This window comes from Rhincodon typus, chromosome 1 (genome assembly GCF_021869965.1).
Source record: "Rhincodon typus isolate 14 chromosome 1, sRhiTyp1.1, whole genome shotgun sequence".
In the NCBI taxonomy this organism is placed as follows: Eukaryota; Metazoa; Chordata; class Chondrichthyes; order Orectolobiformes; family Rhincodontidae; genus Rhincodon; species Rhincodon typus.
In genome coordinates this window covers 85,200,053-85,219,493 of record NC_063332.1, presented here as the reverse complement: position 1 = coordinate 85,219,493, position 19,441 = coordinate 85,200,053, and the positions used below count along the sequence as shown (strand labels likewise).

The 19,441-nt window shown below is 40.9% G+C and overlaps 1 protein-coding gene across 1 annotated transcript in view; it reads right to left on the bottom strand.

The window, feature by feature from the left end:
• LOC109936628 (WD repeat-containing protein 19) overlaps positions 1-19,441 on the bottom strand; it is a 142,212-nt gene that overhangs the window by 51,298 nt on the left and 71,473 nt on the right. The window contains exons 15-18 of the mRNA XM_048600926.1: positions 13,906-14,052; positions 10,438-10,520; positions 2,090-2,209; positions 1,927-1,960 (exon numbers count right to left, since the gene is read on the bottom strand). Coding sequence (XP_048456883.1) covers positions 1,927-1,960; positions 2,090-2,209; positions 10,438-10,520; positions 13,906-14,052 — 384 coding nt within the window. The remainder of the gene's footprint in view (positions 1-1,926; positions 1,961-2,089; positions 2,210-10,437; positions 10,521-13,905; positions 14,053-19,441) is intronic.

Sequence of the window (19,441 nt, the reverse complement as noted above, 5' to 3'; positions counted from 1 at the left end):
CCTCTGATGCTGCTTGGCCTGCTGTGTTCATCCAGCTCTACACCTTGTTATCTCAGATTCTCCAGCATCTGCAGTTCCTGCTATCTCTGAAACTAGATGAAGGTAAGATGTTTCGATTGTTGGGGAGTCTAGAACCAGGGACACAACTGAAAAATAAAGGGATGCTACTTCAGTCCGAGATGAGATGAAAAGATTTTACTCAGAAGGTTGTTGTTAACCCTTCAAATTCTCTACTACAGAAGGCTATTGAAGCTCAATCTTTAAGTATGTTTGAGGTAGAGATTGCTAGATTTCAGATTCCAGTAGCATATAGGGTTATGGAGGTAAGGTAGGTTAAAGCCATGTTCAATCAGCTATGATCGCTTAATGGCCTATTCCTGTTCCTATGGTTCAACTAGTTAGGGGGAAGTTAGCTGCAAATAGATTGGCACCAGTGGGTGTACACAAACTGGCCAGCAACAAGTAGCTTAATGGTTTGTGGAGCTGTGACCAGTTGCCGATGACAAAAGTCATCTGCCTGACAATAGCTACGTAATTAGTTCTTGTGTAGCTAAATAGTTTGTCAGTGTGAACAGATATTGTGGGTGTATCACACTCTCTCTGCAGTAAAAGAAATTCCTGAATCCTGAAGAAAGCCAGTTTTCCCTCACTGATTGCTGTAAGCTGATGCTACTAACCAATTAGTTAGAGACTTTATAATTTATGAACCAGTCTGTGCCTCTGTTGCCTCTTACAAGAAAGTCAAAAGTACTTGGAGGGGAGAGATTGAGGAACTGCAACTTCTGGCAAGAAAAAGAATTATCTCAGCAAACTCTGAGGACAGGGGCATTGAACTGGATTCCCAGTTTTTTCCTCTGCTCATAACATCAAAGCTTTTTTTAGTCTGTGTCTGTCTGTATATATGTGTAGGTGTAGTTTTATAAGGCAGTTAGAGTTTTAACTAGTAGTGTTATATGTTGACAATTCATGTGTTTACCTGTAGCTAGAGTCTATTTCTCTGTAGTAAATAACAAAATTGGAACAAAACTGGTGGTATGGTGGACAGGGAAGAAGGTTATGTAAGATTATAAAGGGGATCTTGATGAATTGGGCCAATGGGCTGACGAGTGACAGATGGAGTTTAATGTGGATAAATGCGAAGTGTTGCATTTTGATAAGGTGAACAAGGGCAGGACTGAAATAGTCAATGATGGGGACCCGGGTAGTGTTGAACAGAAACCCCTAGAAGCTCAGGTACATAGTTCTTTGCAAATTGTCTCACAAGTAGACAGGGTGGTTAAGAAGGTGTTTAGCACATTGGTTTTCATTGCTCAGAACATGAAGTAAAGGAGTTGGGACGTCATATTGCAGTTGCACAGGACATTGTGAGGCCGCTTTTGGACTACTGTGTGCACTTCTGGTCACCCTGCTATAGGAAGAATATTATTAAATTGGATAGGGTACAGAAAAGATTTACCAGGATGTTGCCAGGACTGGAATGTTTGAGTCATAAAGGACAGGCTGGATAAACTGGGACATATTTCACTGAGATGTTGGAGGCTGAGGGGTGACCTTATAGAGGTTTATAAAATCATGAGGGGATTAAATAAGATGAATAGCAAAGGTCTTTTCCCTGGGTTAGGGGAGTTCAAAACCACAGGGCATATTTTTTACAGTGAGAGGGGAAAGATTTTATTTGGTCCTGAGGGGCAACTTTTTCACAAGAGTGGATGAGAAAGTGGTAGATACAAGTACAGCTACAACATTTAAAAGACATGTGGACAGGTACATGAATAGGAAATGTTTAGAGGGATATGGGCCAAAGACAGGCAAGTGGGACTAGTTTAGTTTGGGAAACTTGGTCAGCATGGAAACGTTGGACCAAAGGGTCTGTTTCTGTGCTGTATGACTCTATGACTCTATAAAATAGTAATGCTTGTTAAGTACAGAAACTTGATCCATCCTGTCTGTTAACCTGGGTCTAAAGAAACAGGTAAATTGGAGAATCATGCCAACTCTGACAAATCTTTAATATTCAAAATGACATTGGGAGTACTGGTTCTTGACTTGCACATTACCTTGGCAAAGCTTGTCAGTACATTCTTGTTACCTACAGTAATTATATTCCAGTTGTACAAGACTATACCTGCCATCAGCTTCTTTTGCCTTTGCATACTGTAGATGTATCTTGGGAGATGTTACATGAGGGAGAAGCTCTCCAACTTTTGCCCTGGGTTACAAAAAAAAGAGAAATCTCTAAAAGGCTGTAACTGGCAGTCATGTTTGTGATCAGAAACCTAGGAAATAATAAAAAAAATCAGAAACTAGGAAATAATAGATAGTTGTGCAACACAACATGAAAACACTCCATTTTAAAAAATCTGCATTTGATATACTAACCTGACAGTGTGTTTTTGTGTTCTAATCAAAGAATATTCTAAAAATGACCTTGTAAACTGTTTAGAATTTCACAAGCCAGACTGTTAAACATTGAGGCCTCTGACAACGCTTTAGTCTTTGTAGCTCAAAGTGGGTTTCCACAAACAAACTGAGTCTCCAATAAGTTGAAACATGTGGGTTTACAATTTATTGTATGAGCTAGAATGTCCATGTTTACATTCATCATTACGTGTGATGCTTACAAGAATCTCCTATGACTTTCAGGTATTAGAAAATATTCTGGGCCAATGTATATTGCCTAAAACTATGTTAGAATTATTTACAAATTAAACAAGTATATTTCCCCCAAATGCACATGGACAGAACTTCAATGCTATTAGCATATTCACTGCGCACCCATACTGAACCAGATCCACAACTAGAGTAGGAGCCCATTATTTGCCTCCTTGTCACTGGCCTGATTATCACGCCCCAACTGTCTCACTGGCTGACTCTTCTCACTGTACCACTTCCTGAAGGAAGTGGTAAGCCAGGCTTGAAGATCGACCGCTGAGACACCAAGGACTCTTTCCAAGTGCTCCTCTAGATCGACGGTTTTGTAACTTATTTCAGGGCACCTTGCTGCTACATGAAATAAACTTTAAGTATGAAGCTATGACTCAAGTCCTGCCGTATCGCTAGCAGTGACTTTACAGAAATGGTGAATGCATGGGGTGTAAGGGCACTATGGTGGCATCAAGCACAGCCATTAAATAATGCACAGAAACCAAGTAAACTGACTGCTAACTCACCATTGACTTAACTATACCTCTCCTGTCTCTTGACACTTCCCACTGGACCAGACACTCACCCACTCCACAGTTTGGCCCAACCTTACCTTAGTTAAGCTAACACCCTACTCAAGCCCAGCCCAAACCTCGTGGACCTGACATGCTCCCACTCGTTGTACCCTGCTGGAGCCGACATCTCTTCACATTGAGCCTGGCCCAATCTGATCCCAAACCCCAACCTACTCTAAGCACTCACCTTCTTATTGGCATCCTACTCCTTCATCCACCGAATTCAAACTAGCCACCTGTCATCCTATCCCGTTACTTATCTTACATACCTCACCTTTCCTTGATTGCTGTCATACAGTCCTTAGGACATTTACCTCCTAAAATACAGCAACAAATGTTATGATGAAGGGACATGCCTTGACCTGCAATGCTACTCCTGCACTGAGTGGATTTCTCCCTGGTTTTATCCAAAAGATGCATTCAGGACAGTCCAGACTAAATATTGGTAAGAAAAATCATCAACAGGTAAGTGGGTAATTTTAAAGCTCATCAGCAGTCTAATCTGTTCCAGTGGCAATCAGAATATCTGGACCATTATGTTTTCAAAGGCACCATTGAAGCATTTCTTTTGTAATTAGCTGTTGTAAGATACCAAGAGGGAAAGGAAAAATGTCCCAATTGTCACAATGTGAAAAGTTATGGCTGCTGTTAGTCTCGTTACTCCAACAAATAAATTGTGTAATTTTTATAAAATTTGGGGAACATAGAAACAGAATTAGGCCATTTAGCCTCTCTAACCTGCACCACCTTTCCTATACTCTTATTGAATAAGATCATGGCTGATCTGTTACTTAATTCTACATTCTTGCCCTTGCCCCATATTCTTATATCAATCTGGTTTTAAATTGACATTTGGTTTTGTATCATTCATCATTTACGGTAGAATTCTGAACTTTTAATATTGTATACTTGTAGAAATATTTCCTAATTTCACTCCTGAAAGCTCTGGCTCTAATTTTTATATCCTGTCCCCAAATCCTAGACTCTCCCAACCAGTTGTTTCTCTCTACATTTCTGTTCCTCTTTTTGAACCCCACATACACCTTAAGAGAAATATAGACCACCAAGCGTTGGCATCAAGGGAACAGAACTGAAAGCTGTCAACCAATTTAATAGATGGGGAGCGTCATACTGCTTAATATCACCACAGTCAAGTTGATCACAGGCTTTCAAAAGCAAACAGTGATCAACTCTGTATACAAGTGTAGAGTAACCAGAAATGTAGAGCACAGAATAAACTCAAAAGTGTACAATCTGTAGTCCTCACCACCATTCTTATGGCACCAAGTCATGGGTCATATTCCACTGACATGACCACTTTTTATAGCACAGCTTTGCAGCATCCTCAAGATCCAGTGGCAGGCCCACACCACAAACAGTGAAGTCCTGGAAACTGCCAATGTCTTGCAAAGCCAGTTGCTTTGAGGTCATTTTGCCAGGAAGGATAACTGTTATCTGCCATGGAGAGATGCCCGCTGGTAAATGGAACAGAGGGGCACCGCAAAACTCCTTCAAGATAACCCTTTCTGTGACACATTGATCATCACCAGTGGGAAACACATGCCATAGATCACCATGTCTGCAGATGTTACATCAGCAGTGCTACTGCTTTGAGCGCTGTACCTTTGAGACTGAGCGAACAGCCAGCCTAATAAAGAATGAAACATCTAAATGTCCCCAGCAATGACTATATCCTCACTGAACCTTCTGTGCAAGAATTTGCCAGTCACGGATAGGCCTGAATAGCTAGCAGTGGGCTTGCAACCAATACATACACCCTCCCCATCATCTTTGCCCATGAAAAATTGTCAGGAGAGTATCATGAAAATTTTGATCACATCCAAGTTCCAGGGAATCCAATCCCATTGTGTTTAATCTCTGCTCATAACTTAACCCATTCAGTTTGGTATCATTTTAGTAAATCGATATTGCTCTTCTCTAAGCTGAATATATCCTACCTAAGGTGAGGTGCCCAGAACTGCTCACAGTACTCCAAGTATTGTTAATGCATGTATTCCATCCCCATTGATAAAGAAGCCAGAATTCCATTAGCCCTTTTGATTATTTTCCATACCAGTTCAGACATTTTCATAATCTGCGTACCTAGGTGCCCAAATCCTGCTAGACCTGCATGTTTTTCAATTTTCATGTTTTAAACCCTTGTCCAAGGTGGATGATCTCATTTGCCTGCATTTAAATTCCATTTGCTGCAGTTTTGCCCATTCGCTTAAATCTATGAATATCTCTTTGTAAAGTACAGAAATAGTCTTTTCGGCCCACCAAGTCTGCACTAACACATGATGCCTTTCTAAACTAAAAAACTTCAGCCTCTACCTAGACTGTATCCCTCTATTCTCTGCCTAATCACATATCTGTCAAGGTGCCTCTTAAGTGCTGTTATTGTACCTGCTTCTACCACCTCCTCTGGCAGCACATTCCAGGCACTTACCACACTCAGTGTAAGAACATTTTCTCTCATTTCTCCTTTAAACTTTCCTCCTTTTACCTTAAACCTATGTTCCCTAGAAATTGACATTTCTACCCTGGGAGAAAGACTCCAATTACCCATTCTATCCATGCTTCTCATAGTTCTGCAAACTTCTTAGCCCTCAGCCTCTAATGTTCAAGTGAAAACAAACCAAGATTGTCCAATCTCTCCTCAGCTAATGCCCCCTAAACCAGGCAACATTCTGGTAAATATTTTCTGTACCCTATGCAAAGCCTCCACATCCTAAGGTAGGATGGTGATCAGAACAGTACGCAATATTCCAAATATGGCTGAACTAAAGTTCTATACTGCTGCAACATGACTTGCCAATTTTAATTCTCTATGCCGGATTGATGAAGGCAAGCATGCTACACTCTTTCTTGAGCACCTTATCCACTTCCGTTGCCACTTTCAGAGAACTATTGACCTGTACACCTAGATCTCACCATATGTTAATGCTTCTAGGGTTCTGCCATTTGCTGTATACTTCCCTCCTGTATTAGATCAGTGCATCACCTCGCATTTGTCAGGATTAAATTCCATCTGTCATTTCTCCGCCCAAGTCTCCAGTCTATTTATAGCCTGTTGTATCCTCTTGCAATCTTTCTCACTATTGGTAGCTCCCTCAATCTTTGAGTAATTATATAATTCCATGGTTACAATGCGACTTATCTTTGTGCCATAAGCAAATATGGGTACTGGCTTTCTATTCTATTCTCAAACTTGTTAATAAATACTATCTTCTCCTGACTGTTATTACAATTCAACAAATGCTGACTATTAGCAAAATTCCACAGAGAGTTGCGTAGAAGGTGGTGAAGGACTTTTTGTTACAAACAGCTGCTCCCAAACACCAGTTGGTCTTCACCTTGGATACAGCATGATGGAGAATTGGGAGAAGTCATGCAGAACAAGAAAAGCTGCTTGAAGAGAATGGACAAGGGAGAGAAAGACTCTCAGTAAGTGGCCATGTGCAACTAAGAATTCTAGTGGACAATTCTTCTGTCCAGAACTCAGCAAAGAATAATATGAGATGTCAAGATATTAAACTGGCACAGTGAGTCAACTGGATTGACCATGACTGTGCCTGTGACCTTGCTGATGAACAGTTATGCAACTGGGTCCTTTCAGGCTGGAGTTCAAGATAATTGCACCATTTTACAGATTGTCAACCACAACCCCTCAGGAAGGACCGAGTAAAGCTGGATGGCTATTGCAACTTTGCCTGGACTCCATGGAAGTTCTTATTGCCTCCGTTCTCACATCTCCAAAATTTCAGCTCACAACTCCCACTTCAGGTACCCCTGTTCTATGTTAATCTCCAAATTACAAAGTGTAGACAAGTGATAGTTGTGACTGTGAAACTGAATTACTTAGTGGCATCATCTTTGCTGTATCATGCTTTTTGTCCACAGTCTGGGCATGTATACTGCTTTGTTACGTGGAAGAAATAAATAGGAGTTGGGTTGTGATGAATGGAGAGGAGAGGAGAAAGTAAAAAATAAATCTCTTTACACCATCAATTACTTCTTAGTCAGAAGAGATTGTACGAACGTGATGGGAAAAGAAGGATTAGATGCAGAGTTGTTATTGGCCATTTACAATATGACCAACATTGTTTCTTCCATTGGGGCTGTAACATGCAAACACACCTGTTCCCCTTTTGAGGACTTCTGCCGCCTACAGTTGTATACCAGTTTCTCCTTCCAGTGAAGCGTGTCAACGGTTAAGAGGAAGAAGGATGCTTATATCACGTTTAGGAAACAAGGAACGGAAAAGGCTCTAGAGGGATACAAGTTAGCCAGGAAGGAGCTGAAGAAAGGGTTTAGGAGAGCTATAAGGGGCATGAGAAAACCTTGGCAGATTGGATCAAGGAAATATCCAAGGCTTTTTACATGTACGTGAGGAATAAGAGAATGACCAGAGAAAGGGTAGGGCCCATCAAGGATTGTAAAGGGAATTTGTGCACGGAGCCTAAAGAGATAGGACAGGTCCTTAATGAATACTTTTCTTCGGTATTCACAACTAAGAGGGACCTAATTGTAGAGGAAGACAGTGTGAAAGGGGCTGGTAGGCTAGACGAGGTTGATGTTAGTAAGGAAGATGTACTAGGAATTTTGAGGAACTTGAAGATAGATAAGTCCTCCGGGCCTGATGGGATTTATCCAAGGATTCTGTGGGAAGCGAGGGAAGAGTTCGCAGGGCCTCTGGCGATGATCTTTTCGTCCTCACTGTCCAAGGGTATAGTGCCGGAAGGTTGGAGAGAGGCAAACGTCATTCCCTTGTTCAAAAAAGGGAATAGAGATAACCCCGGAAATTACAGGCCAGTTAGTCTTACGTCAGTGGCGGGAAAATTATTGGAAAGGGCTCTGACAGATAGGATTTATGATCACTTGGATAGGCACAGTTTGATTCGTGAATTTGTGAGGGGTAGATCATGCCTCACAAACGTTATTGAGTTCTTTGAAGAGGTGACCAAACACGTGGATGAAGGTAGAGCAGTGGATGTGGTATACATGGATTTAAGTAAAGCGTTTGATAAGGTTCCCCATGGTAGGCTCATGCAGAAAGTAAGGAGGAATGGGATGGGGGAAATGTGGCAGATTGGATTCAGAATTGGCTGACCCTTAGAAGACAAAGGGTGGTAGTGGATGGAAAATATTCAACATGGTGCTCAGTTACGAGTGGTGTATCACAAGGATCTGTCCTGGGTCCTCTTCTATTTGTGATTTTTGTAAATGATTTGGATGAAGGAGTGGAAGGGTGGATTAGAAAGTTCGCGGACCATACGAAGGTGGGTCAAGTTGTGGATAGTGCAGAGGGTTGTTCTAGGTTACAAAGGAACACTGATAGGGTGCAGAGCTGGGCTGAGAAGTGGCAGATGGAGTTTCACCCTGAAAAATGTGAGGTGATTCATTTTGGAAGGACAAATTTGAAAGCAGAATACAGGGTTAACGGAAAGATTCTTGGCAGTGTGCAGGAGCAGAGGGGTCTTGGGGTTCATGCCCACAGTTCCCTGAAAGCTGCCACCCAGGTGGTTAGAGTTGTTAAGAAGGCGTATGGTGTGTTAGCTTTCATTAATAGAGGGATCGAGTTCAAGAGCCGTGAAGTTATGCTCCAGCTATACAAAAGCCTGGTTTAGCCACGTCTGGAGTATTGTGTCCAGTTCTGGTCGCCTCATTACAGGAAAGATGTGGAAGCGTTGGAAAAGGTGCAGAGGAGATTTACCAGGATGTTGCCTGGAATGGAGGAAAGGTCTTACGAGGAAAGGTTGAGAGAGCTAGGGCTTTTCTCTTTAGAACGACAAAGGATGAGAGGTGATTTGATAGAGGTGTACAAAATGATCAGAGGTATAGATAGAGTGGACAGCAAGAGACTTTTTCCTAGGGTGAAGGTAGCTATTATGAGGGGGTATAGTTTTAAAGTGAGTGGAGGTAGAATAGGGGAGACGTCAGAGGTAGGTTCTTTACTCAGAGAGTGGTAGGGACGCGGAATGCATTGCCAGAGAGGGTAGTGGAGTTGGCCTCATTAGGGGCATTTAAGCGGTTATTAGACAGGCATATGGATGATAGTATAAAATAGGGGTGGAGGTTAGATAGACCTTAGGTTTAGGGTAAAAGTTCGGCACAACATCGTGCGCCAAAGGGCCTGTACTGTGCTGTACTGTTCAATGTTCTATGTTCTAATTAGCATTGTGCAAAATGGTCAACATGCCTATCATGGGTGAATAGCTGCTAACGTGTGCAAACTGTGAGATGTGGGTTTCAGGTTTGCAAGTATTAAGTGCGAATGTTAAAGTTGTGCCTTAATTGACAGAGATTATTGGAAGCTGAGTGATGTGGTAGAGGTAGCTGAATTGTGCAGTGGCTGATGATAGTGGTGCCAGTGATGAGATGAGGCTTTTGAAGATGCTTCACGAACTTTCACAGTTCATGTGAGATCATTAGACGTCTCACACTGGATCCATGTTTTAGTCATCAGCTTCTAAGCATGTGTCTGGAGGTCTTCTGGATCATTTGAGCTCATGTCTTTGAACAGGATCGCCAATAGAGTGTTCAAAAAACCCTGATATCCAAGTGTTCATATGGTTAGCTATTATTCCTTCTTTGCTTCATCAAACTTGTTAACAACTGTAGCACCTATTATTGTTTCAGCCAAGAGTTGCAGAGTCAAAAGAGACATTGGAATGAATGTTTGGGAAGAGGAAATGACAACTAGCTCACACAGTTGGAGCACCACAAGTTAATGAAGTGCAGGCAAACAGTCTGAAACAGGTTACAGTGGAAGCTGAATTGCTTACAATGCTTTCCAGAAATTAATCAAGATACAAAGAGAAGAGCGGGTACATCAGCAATGAAGCTGTTATGAAAATAGAAAGTTGCGTCCTATGTGTGCAAGTTATACGGGAAGATCTCATGACAGTTGTAAAAGAGTTGAATGTTATTCCTAATATTTGACTGATTTTTAGCACTCAACAGGTCTTGCAGTAGCTGTGGGAAGAAAGCAGAGTTTTCATTTCAAGTCTGGACTGATGAAATGTTAACAGAGTTTCTCCAGCAATTTCTGCTTGCATTTCTAACTTCCAGCATCTGCAGCTGTTTTATCATAAATCATAAACTTTGTATGATGCAAGAGTCATCCACTATAGATAAAAAAATTACAAACAGTTCATAATGTATAATTAATTCCTCTTAAAAAGAATTTTGATGACATCAGCGAATATTTCCTTACCAATTTTTACAACGGATGTAAACAGATGCTGCTTTGTCATAATACTGTCCTTTCTCATATAACTGAGCAGCCTCAGAGAATTGCTGTAAGTAAGACGTGAACATTAACAAAATGTAGAAAATGAAATATATCACAGACTTGATAGAATTACAAAATAAATTGTGAATCTATTTAACTTTGTTCCGTAACATGAAAGGTGAATTATAGTCCTGCAGAACTGGAAGTTTCAGTTATATATTACTTAAAAATAGCAGTTTCTTAAACAAAAATAATATATTTTTAAAAAATGATGCTATTCTTTACAATTCCTTTGTGGAGTTCTGTATTGAAACAATTTACAAGGGGAATACATACTGGTGAGATAAATTACAAGAACAGCAACAAGTTTAATGTCAAGAGGACTGAGCCAAGCGTAAACTACTTACAGGAGGTACGCTCCATAAATCCAAGTCTCCAATAACTTTTTGCTAAACCATAGTGATAAGTGAGAGGTCTGCAATAAATCTCTGAAAAGATCAGTCTCAACAGAACACCATGCTTCTTGGAAAGCCTTTTGACTGGTGTCCCTTCAGAATATTTGTGCCTCTGAGTTAATTAATGAGTAAAATCCACATGGGAATTGTGTTATTCCAGCAACCACTAACATAAATAATACCTGACATAATAACATGCTTTGAAACCACATCAAGGGTGAGACTTGTAGTACATTGTATGTGAAGTGACTGCATATACGGAAATATTCCACTGATCTCAATACTCAATTCCTGATAAGAATTCCTCCCACTTGTAGCAATGAATTGGGAGTGCTTACTTTTAAAATGTACCCCCCAAGTTATATTTCATTTGGCAGTGCAAAGTATTAGGAATTAAATAACAACCAGCTTTCTGTTCAAAAGGAATTTTGTTTAAAGGAAAATATTATTTCCAGAAGACAATAACCAAATCTGTATTTAACAAAGTAGGTATATTAGTGGAATAAACTTAGGGTTTGCATATATCAAGACTTCATTACATGCTTGTGTATATTTTGATTTGATTAACGCTAAATTGCATTGTGGATAAAACACATAATAGTGCTGAAGAAATGTGTGCTCTTCCTGAAAACACTAAAATTAGGAAGGTAGGAAGTGTTATTGCCCGACAGATATTCTCCATTTGTAGATTTGGCCTTAAGATTCTGGGTAAAAAAAAAATTGAAAATTAACCAAAATAAGTTAATTGAAACTTAACTGACTGAATGTGACTTTGAACAGAAGAAAATGCTTCTTTGATTTTTCTAACTTTTTCCTACTCTACTAACGAACATTCAAAATCAAACAGATGAAATGATTACAAAATGAACAAGTACGTTTTAGCAGCCACAAAGACGTGACTGCAGGAATGACATAGATTGGGGATATTGAAGGATTCATGGCATTTAGGAAGGACAGGAAGTTAAAAATTGTGGAGGAATGGCTCTAATAATTAAGTGTGATATTAGTACAATAAAGAGGGATGACCTAAGTTCAGGAAACCAGGATGTAGAAGTGGTTTGAGTAGAAATGAGAAATGATAAAGGCAAGAATTCACTTGTGGGAATGATATTCAGGGCTCCTAATAGTAACCAAGATGGAGTATAAAGGAAGAAACAATCATAGTTTTTTAAAAAGTATGGTGGTAATGAGAGATTTTAATCTACATGTAGGCTGGAAAAAATTAGATGGGTAAAGGTAGCCTAGATGAGAAGTTAATAGAATGTTTGAGATCATTTCTTTCAACAGGCTATATTAGATCTGGTATTGTGCAATGAGATTGCAATAACCTCAGTGAAGGTGCCCCCAGATAGAAGTGATCATAGTATGACTGACTTTTATATTCAAATGAAGGTTCAAATAGTATTATTTTAATCTTAAAAAAGGATAAGTATGAACAAAATTTGAAGCTTTGTTGGTCTACGTCCCAGGGTTTAAAAGGTAGTGGTTAGTGGGATAATTGATGCATCGGTTTTAATTTTCAAAAATTCCCTAGATTCAGGCAAATTTCTGTTAGATTGTAGAACAGCAAATTTATTTCCTTTATTCAAAAAGGGAGACAGAAAACAGGAAACCACCAGCCAGTTAGTTTAACATCGACCAGAGAAAATATTAGAAGGTATTATTAAATATGTCATAGCAGGGCATTTTGAAAAATTCAAGGTAGTTAAGCAGAGGCAATATGGTTTTGTGGAGTTTCTTGAGGAAGTAACATGTGCTGTGGGTACGTGGAACTGTGGGTGTACTGTACTTAGATTTCCAGAAAGCATTAGATAAGGTGCAGCCACATCAAAGGTTATTGCAGAAAATAAAAGCAATTGGATGGTAACATTTTGGCATGTCGAGAAGATTGGCTAGCTAACAGGAAAAAAAGTGTAGCTACAAAGAAAGAGTGATGTGTCACAGGGCTCATTTCTCAGGCCTCAATTTTTTTTTTCTAAATAAATGACTTGGATGACAGTACTGAAGGTACGGTTATTAAATTTGCTGAGACACAAAGATAGGCAGGAAAGTAAGTTGTGAAGAGGGCACAAGAATCTATAAAGGGATACTGATAGATTATGTGATGGGACAACAACCTTCCAAATGGAGAAAATCCTAGAAAAATTTAAATTATCCTTTTTGGCAGGAACAATAAAGATACTACATTATCTAGATTGCAGAGCTCTGGTTGTCATATGCACTGATTACAAAAGATTAAAGTGCGCATCCATTAAGTAATTAGGCAAGCTGTGTGGATGGTATTGTTTGTTGTGAGTTGAGTTAAATATAAAAGCAGGGAGACTATGCTTCAGTTATACAAGACACTGGCGAGACTACATCTGGAGTACTGCAGACAGTATTGGTCTCCTTATTTAAGGAAGGATGTGTTGGAAGCAGTTCAGAGAAGGTTTACTAGGCTACCTACAAGAAATGGGCATAGTGCCTCATAAGGACAAGCCGGACTTTAATCCACTGGAGTTTAGAAAGTAAAGGGAGACTTGATTGAACATACAGGATCCTGAGGGATCTTGACAGGATGGATGTGGAAAGGATGTTTCCTCTCATGACAGAATCCAAAATACGAATTCACGGTTTCAAAATAAGGGTTGCCAATTTAAGACAGATGAGAATTGTTTCTACATTGTGTAGTAAGTCTTTGGAACTTTACTTTCAGAAGGTGGTGTGCGCAGAGTCTTTGAATATTTTTAATGCAAAGGTGGACATTTCTTTGATAAGCAAGGGGATGAATGATTATCGGGAATTGGAGTAATCAGATCAGCCAAGATCTTACTGAATGGCGAACATTACTGCTTCACTCATCTTTGTGAGGAGCAAGACAGGCTCCAACATTGTTACATTTCCACAGTTTGTCTTGATAGTTCTAGCATTATTCCGGCTATTTACAGTTACTGGGACTTCTCTTATACCCTTTAGTTCTACTAATCTATTGATTAATCCAGGGATCATCTTATACCTTCATACTCTCTAGAATAACACCACAGTCTTTCTTCAGAACTCTACTGGTGTGTCTGATTGCCTGGTTGACACCACGTCGAATATCACCCATTCGTATTGACATCCTTGCTATTCCAGCTAAACATGCATCATCATGGTCAAGATACTATGAAGGAAAGAAAAGTACAGCAAACAAATTAGTGCATGAAAACCTAACTTGATAGGCAATGATGAATAAAAAATATACTGATGTGTAGAACAACAATAATCCTTAGAGTCTGGGACGCAGAGAATGTGAGTCGGGAAATAGCAATGAAAGAAAGGGCGAGGTAGGAAGGAGACAAATAACACAATGAAGATGGACACGATCTAAATGCTAACAAATTACTATTATATCTGCTGAAAATTCTGTGGTTAAGAGATGTTTAAGTCATGTGGAAGGCTAAGCTGTAAGAAGGTTGTCTTTTGTTTCCTCTGCCTTTGGAATGGGACATGTTGTGCACAAGGGCAACCCTGGAGGTTCTATTGGGGAAAAAGGGAGGAAGAGAGAAACAGACAGAGAAGCCAAGTAGTGATGCAGTTAATCTCCTGTGATATTGATACTATTATTTTCAAATATATTACCTTCAATAACCGTGCTTGAACTTTTGCAGAAAAGAAGTTTAATACATTGCTCAGCAATACTTTTATGGTTGTTGCACATGAACAGATGAGTAGGCTTGCCTAATCAGTTAACTTTACATCTGGTTCACATTTACATTTTGCCACAAGCTATGAGCTAAAGTTTGTTGAAAATTCACAATCTTTCTGCATTACAACAATGTCCAAGAGCCATTTGTCAGTTTATTTCCGAAGATTCTGAAGAGGCTTAACAGGTTAGATCTTGAAATACTGCTTTTCCTGATGGGGAATCTACAACATAGGGGCAGTCAAAACTAGGAGGCAAACATTTATGACTAAGAGGAGACATTTCTTACTCACAAGATTGTCAATCATTGGAATTTTCCACTCCAGAGGGCTGTGGGTCCGCTGTACAGAGTTCTGTACAGAGACAGCCAGGGGCTAGATCACATGGAGAAGCACAAAGGCAATTCTCTTTACAACCATAACTACAGACCTTCTGTGAAAGCAGCAATTTCATCGTCAGCCCAGATCACATGGAAAGGGAGCCCGAGTATATGGGGCTCCAAGTACGATGCCCTCTTTTACCAGCCTCTGCATGTAGTTACATTCAATAAAACCTGTTGCTGTTCACTTGAGTGTAGATCTCACATGACTACAGTAGCAACATTTTTTTTGCAGACTAGAGAAAAGTATACAGTGGTGTTCCCCAGGAAACTGGGATTAGGGTCACTGCTTTTTTTGTTTTGCATTAATGACCTTTTACTTGGCTAGATGACATTGAGATGTTAGAGTAAATCTGGAAATTCTCATCAACTGCATAATTTCTAAAAACTGTGGTGACTTCACATTCTACGAGAAACAATGAATCACTGACAGCAATCTGTGGATTTCTGGGTTTGACTGCGTGTATGAAAGCCAGATGTTGTTTGTTTCATAGGGTGATGGTGGGAACTTTGCCAATAGAACCACAACATCTGATTGGTGGCAATTATCTTTGTTTGAAACACCTTGAAGGAGACCAGTATGGCTGGGGAGAGAATGGAATAACAAGGAATCTCCTTGAAGATGATGCCCAAGATCATGCAAACAGGAACATGAATTGGCCTGATCTTGAGAAGCACATATCAGGTCCTTGAAGACCATTTGAATAGCTACTTCAACACCAGAAATGATGTGCATATTTCTGCACATAAATGGGCCAAATCAAACATTGAACCTAAAGATTGAATTAAGGCTGAGGTGGACAAACTTAGGGATTCAAGGAATCCAAAAAGTGGGCAAGAAAGTGGAGTTGCGATCAAATATCAATGAAAACTGAAAGAACTGCAGATGCTGTAAATCAGGAACAAAAACAGAAGTTGCTGGAAAAACTCAGCAGGTCTGGCAGCATCTGTGAAGAAAGAATCAAAGTTAATGTTTCGGGTCCGATGACCCTTCCTCAGTTCTTCTGCCAGACCTACTGTTTTTCCAGCAACTTATGATCACAATGAATGTTGAAGCAACCTCAGTAAACCATATGGTTTAACACTCTTCCTATTTCTTATTTGAAAAAGTTCTGTGGCTATGCTCCTTTCAAACAGGTATACTGTTTTGGATACTGTTGTGGGGGGATAGCCTCTCAGGAGATAGCACTAGCAGTAGCCAGACCTGTGGCACCACAACTGTTTCTGCTGTAGAGCAGGGTGTGGCAAAGTCTAGGCAAGCGAAAGTAGTAGGTGACTCGATAGTCGGGGGCACAGATAGGCGTTTCTGCGGCCATGTCCGAGACTCCAGGATGGTGTGTTGCCTCCCTGGTGGCAGGGTCCTTAATGTCTCTGAGCGGGTACAGGACATCCTGAAGTGGGAGGGAAAACAGCCAGAAGTCATTGTCCACATTGGCACAAATGATATAGGTAGGAAGAAGGAAGAGGTCCTGCGAAGACAATTCGGGGAGTTAGGTAGGTAGCTAAAACGCAGGACTACTAGGGTAGTAACCTCATGATTGATACCTGTGCCATGGGCTAATGAGGCTAGGAACTGACAGAGTGCTGCAGAGCTGGTGTAGGAGGGAGGGCTTTAGATATATGGATCATTGAGATGCCTTTTGGAGAAGGTGGGACCTGTACAGGAAGGACGGGTTGCACGTGAACTGGAGGGTCAGCAATATCCTGGGCGGGAGGTTTGCTAGAGCTCTTCGGGAGGGTTTAAACTAGTGTGGCAGGGGGGTGGGAGTGGGAAAACTAGCCAGCAAGTGCAGGGACTGGGGACAAAAGTAGACAGAGGTATGCATAGCACAGAGTAAGAGCAGGCACAGGGAAGTCATAGGGCTCAGAGGAACTGGAGGACTGGAATGCATTTACTTCAATGCAAGAAGTATAGCAGGTAAGTCAGATGAACTAACAGCATGGATTACTGCATAGAATTATGATGTTATTGCCATTACAGAGACATGGTTAAAGGAAGGACATGACTGGCAGCTTAACATTCCTAGATATCGCTGTTTTAGAAGGGACAGAAAGGGAAACAAAAGGGGGAGTTGCACTGGTAATTAGGGATCACATCACACCTGTGTTGAGGGAGGACACATTGGATGGATCTTGCAGTGAGGCATTATGAGTGGAGCTCAGGAATAGGAAGGGTGAAATCACAATGTTGGGAGTTTTCTATGGACCTCCCAACAGCCCACGGGAGACAGAGGAGTAGATACGTAGTTAGATACTGGAAAAGTGTGAAAAGAGCAGGGTAGTTGTGGTGGGTGACTTCAACTTTCCTTTTATTGACTGGAAATCCCTTAGAGCCAGGGGTTTGGATGGAGAGCAATTTGTTAGTAGTGTCCAGGAGGGCTTTTTGAGGCAGTATGTTGACAATCCAAGCAGACAGGAGGTCATATGAGACTTGGTCCTAGGGAATGAGCCAGGACAGGTGATTGATGTTTCAGTAGGAGAGTATTTTGGGCTTACTAACCATAACTCTGTAAGATTTCGAGTAGTCATGGAAAAGGACACAAGTGGCCCTTGGGTGAGGATGCTTAATTGGGCAAGTGCCAATTATACCCAAATTAGACAGGAACTGGAGAATGTGGTTTGGAAGCAGTTATTTGAGGGCAAATCTACCTCTGGCATGTGGGATCCTTTTAAAGACCAATTGACTAAAATGCAGGACATGCATGTCCCTGCAAAACTAAAGGATAGGAATGGCAGGATTCAGGAACCATGGATGATAAGGGAAATTATAAGGTTAGTCAGAGGAAAAAGGGAAGCATTCGACAAGTCTAGGCAGCTACAAACTGACGAAGCCCTGGAGGAGTACAGAGAAATTAGGAAGGAACTTAAATGCGCAATTAAGAAGGCAAAAAGAGGCCATGAAATGTCTTTAGCAAATAGGGTCAAGGAGAATCCCAAGGCTTTTTATGCATATGTTAGGAGAAAGAGGGTAACAAGGGAAAAAGAGTAGGGCTACTCAAGGACGAAGGAGGGTAGTTATACGTAGAGCCACAGGAAGTGGGGGAGATCCTGAATGAGTATTTTGTATTGGTTTTCACCAAAGAAAAGGACATGACTGATGTTGAGGTCAGGGATGAGTGTGTGAATGCTCCAGAGAATGTCAACATATTGAAAGAGGAAGTTTTGGGAATCCTAAATTGCATTAAGATAGACAAGTCCCCAGGACTAGATGAGATCTACTCCAGGTTGCTCAAAGGCAAAGGAGGAAATAGCTGGGGCACTGGCAGATATCTTCACATCCTCGTTGACCACAGGTGAAGTTCCAGAGGACTGGAAATTAGCGAATGTTGTTCCCTTGTTTAAGAAAGGATGCAGGGATAATCCAGGGAACTATAGGCCGGGGAGCTTGACATCTGTGGTGGGAAGCTCTTGGAGAAGATACTGAGGGACAAGATATAGAAGCATTTGGAGAAAAATGAACTAGTTAATAACAGGTTTTGTCCGGGGAAGGTCATGTCTCACCAACCTGATTGAATTTTTTGAAGAAGTAATGAGGATAATTGATGAGAGAAGGGCTGTGGATGTAGTTTATATGGACTTTAGTAAGGCATTTGATAAAGTCCCACATGGCAGGTTAGTACAAAAACTAAAATCACAAGGGATTCGGGGTGGCCGGGCTAGATGGATAGAAAACTAGCTTGGTCATAGAAGACAAAGCATAGTGGTAGAAGGGTGTTTTTCAGAATGGAGACCGGTAACTAGTGGTGTTCCACAGGGGTCAGTCTTAGGTCCTTTGTTGTTTGTAGTATATATAAATGATTTGGAGGAAAATGTGGGTGGTCTGATAAGCAAGTTTGCTGATGACATGAAGATTGGTGGAGTTGCTGATAGTGCCAATGATTCTGAAAGTATAAATAGGATCTAGATAGATTGGCAACCTGGGCACAGGAATAGACTTTAATCCAGACAAATGCGAGGTGATACATTTTGGAGGATCAAATTTAGGTGCAAATTATATTGTAAATGGCAGAACCCTTAGGAACACTAGCATTCAGACGGATCTGGGTGTTCCCCGAAAGTGGCAACACAGGTAGCCAGGTGATTAAGGTGGCATATGGCATGCTTGCCTTCATCGCCTGGGGCGTGGAGTACAAGAGTTGGCAAAACATGTTGCAGCTATATAAAACCCTTGTTAGGCTGCATTTGGAGTATTATGTGCAGTTCTGGTCACCACACTACCAGAAGGATATGGAAGCTTTGGAGAGAGTACAGAGAAGGTTCACCAGGATGTTGCCTGGTCTCCAGAGCATTGGCTATGAGGAAAGGTTAAAAAGACTAGGATTGTTTTCACTGGAAAGACGGCAGCTGAGAGGAGACCTGATAGAGGTCTACAAAGATAGTAGGAACTGCAGATGCTGGAGAATCCGAGACAACAAGGTGCAGGGCTGGATGAGCACAGCAGGCCAAGCAGCATCACAGGAGCAGAAAGGCTGAAGTTTCGGGCCTAGA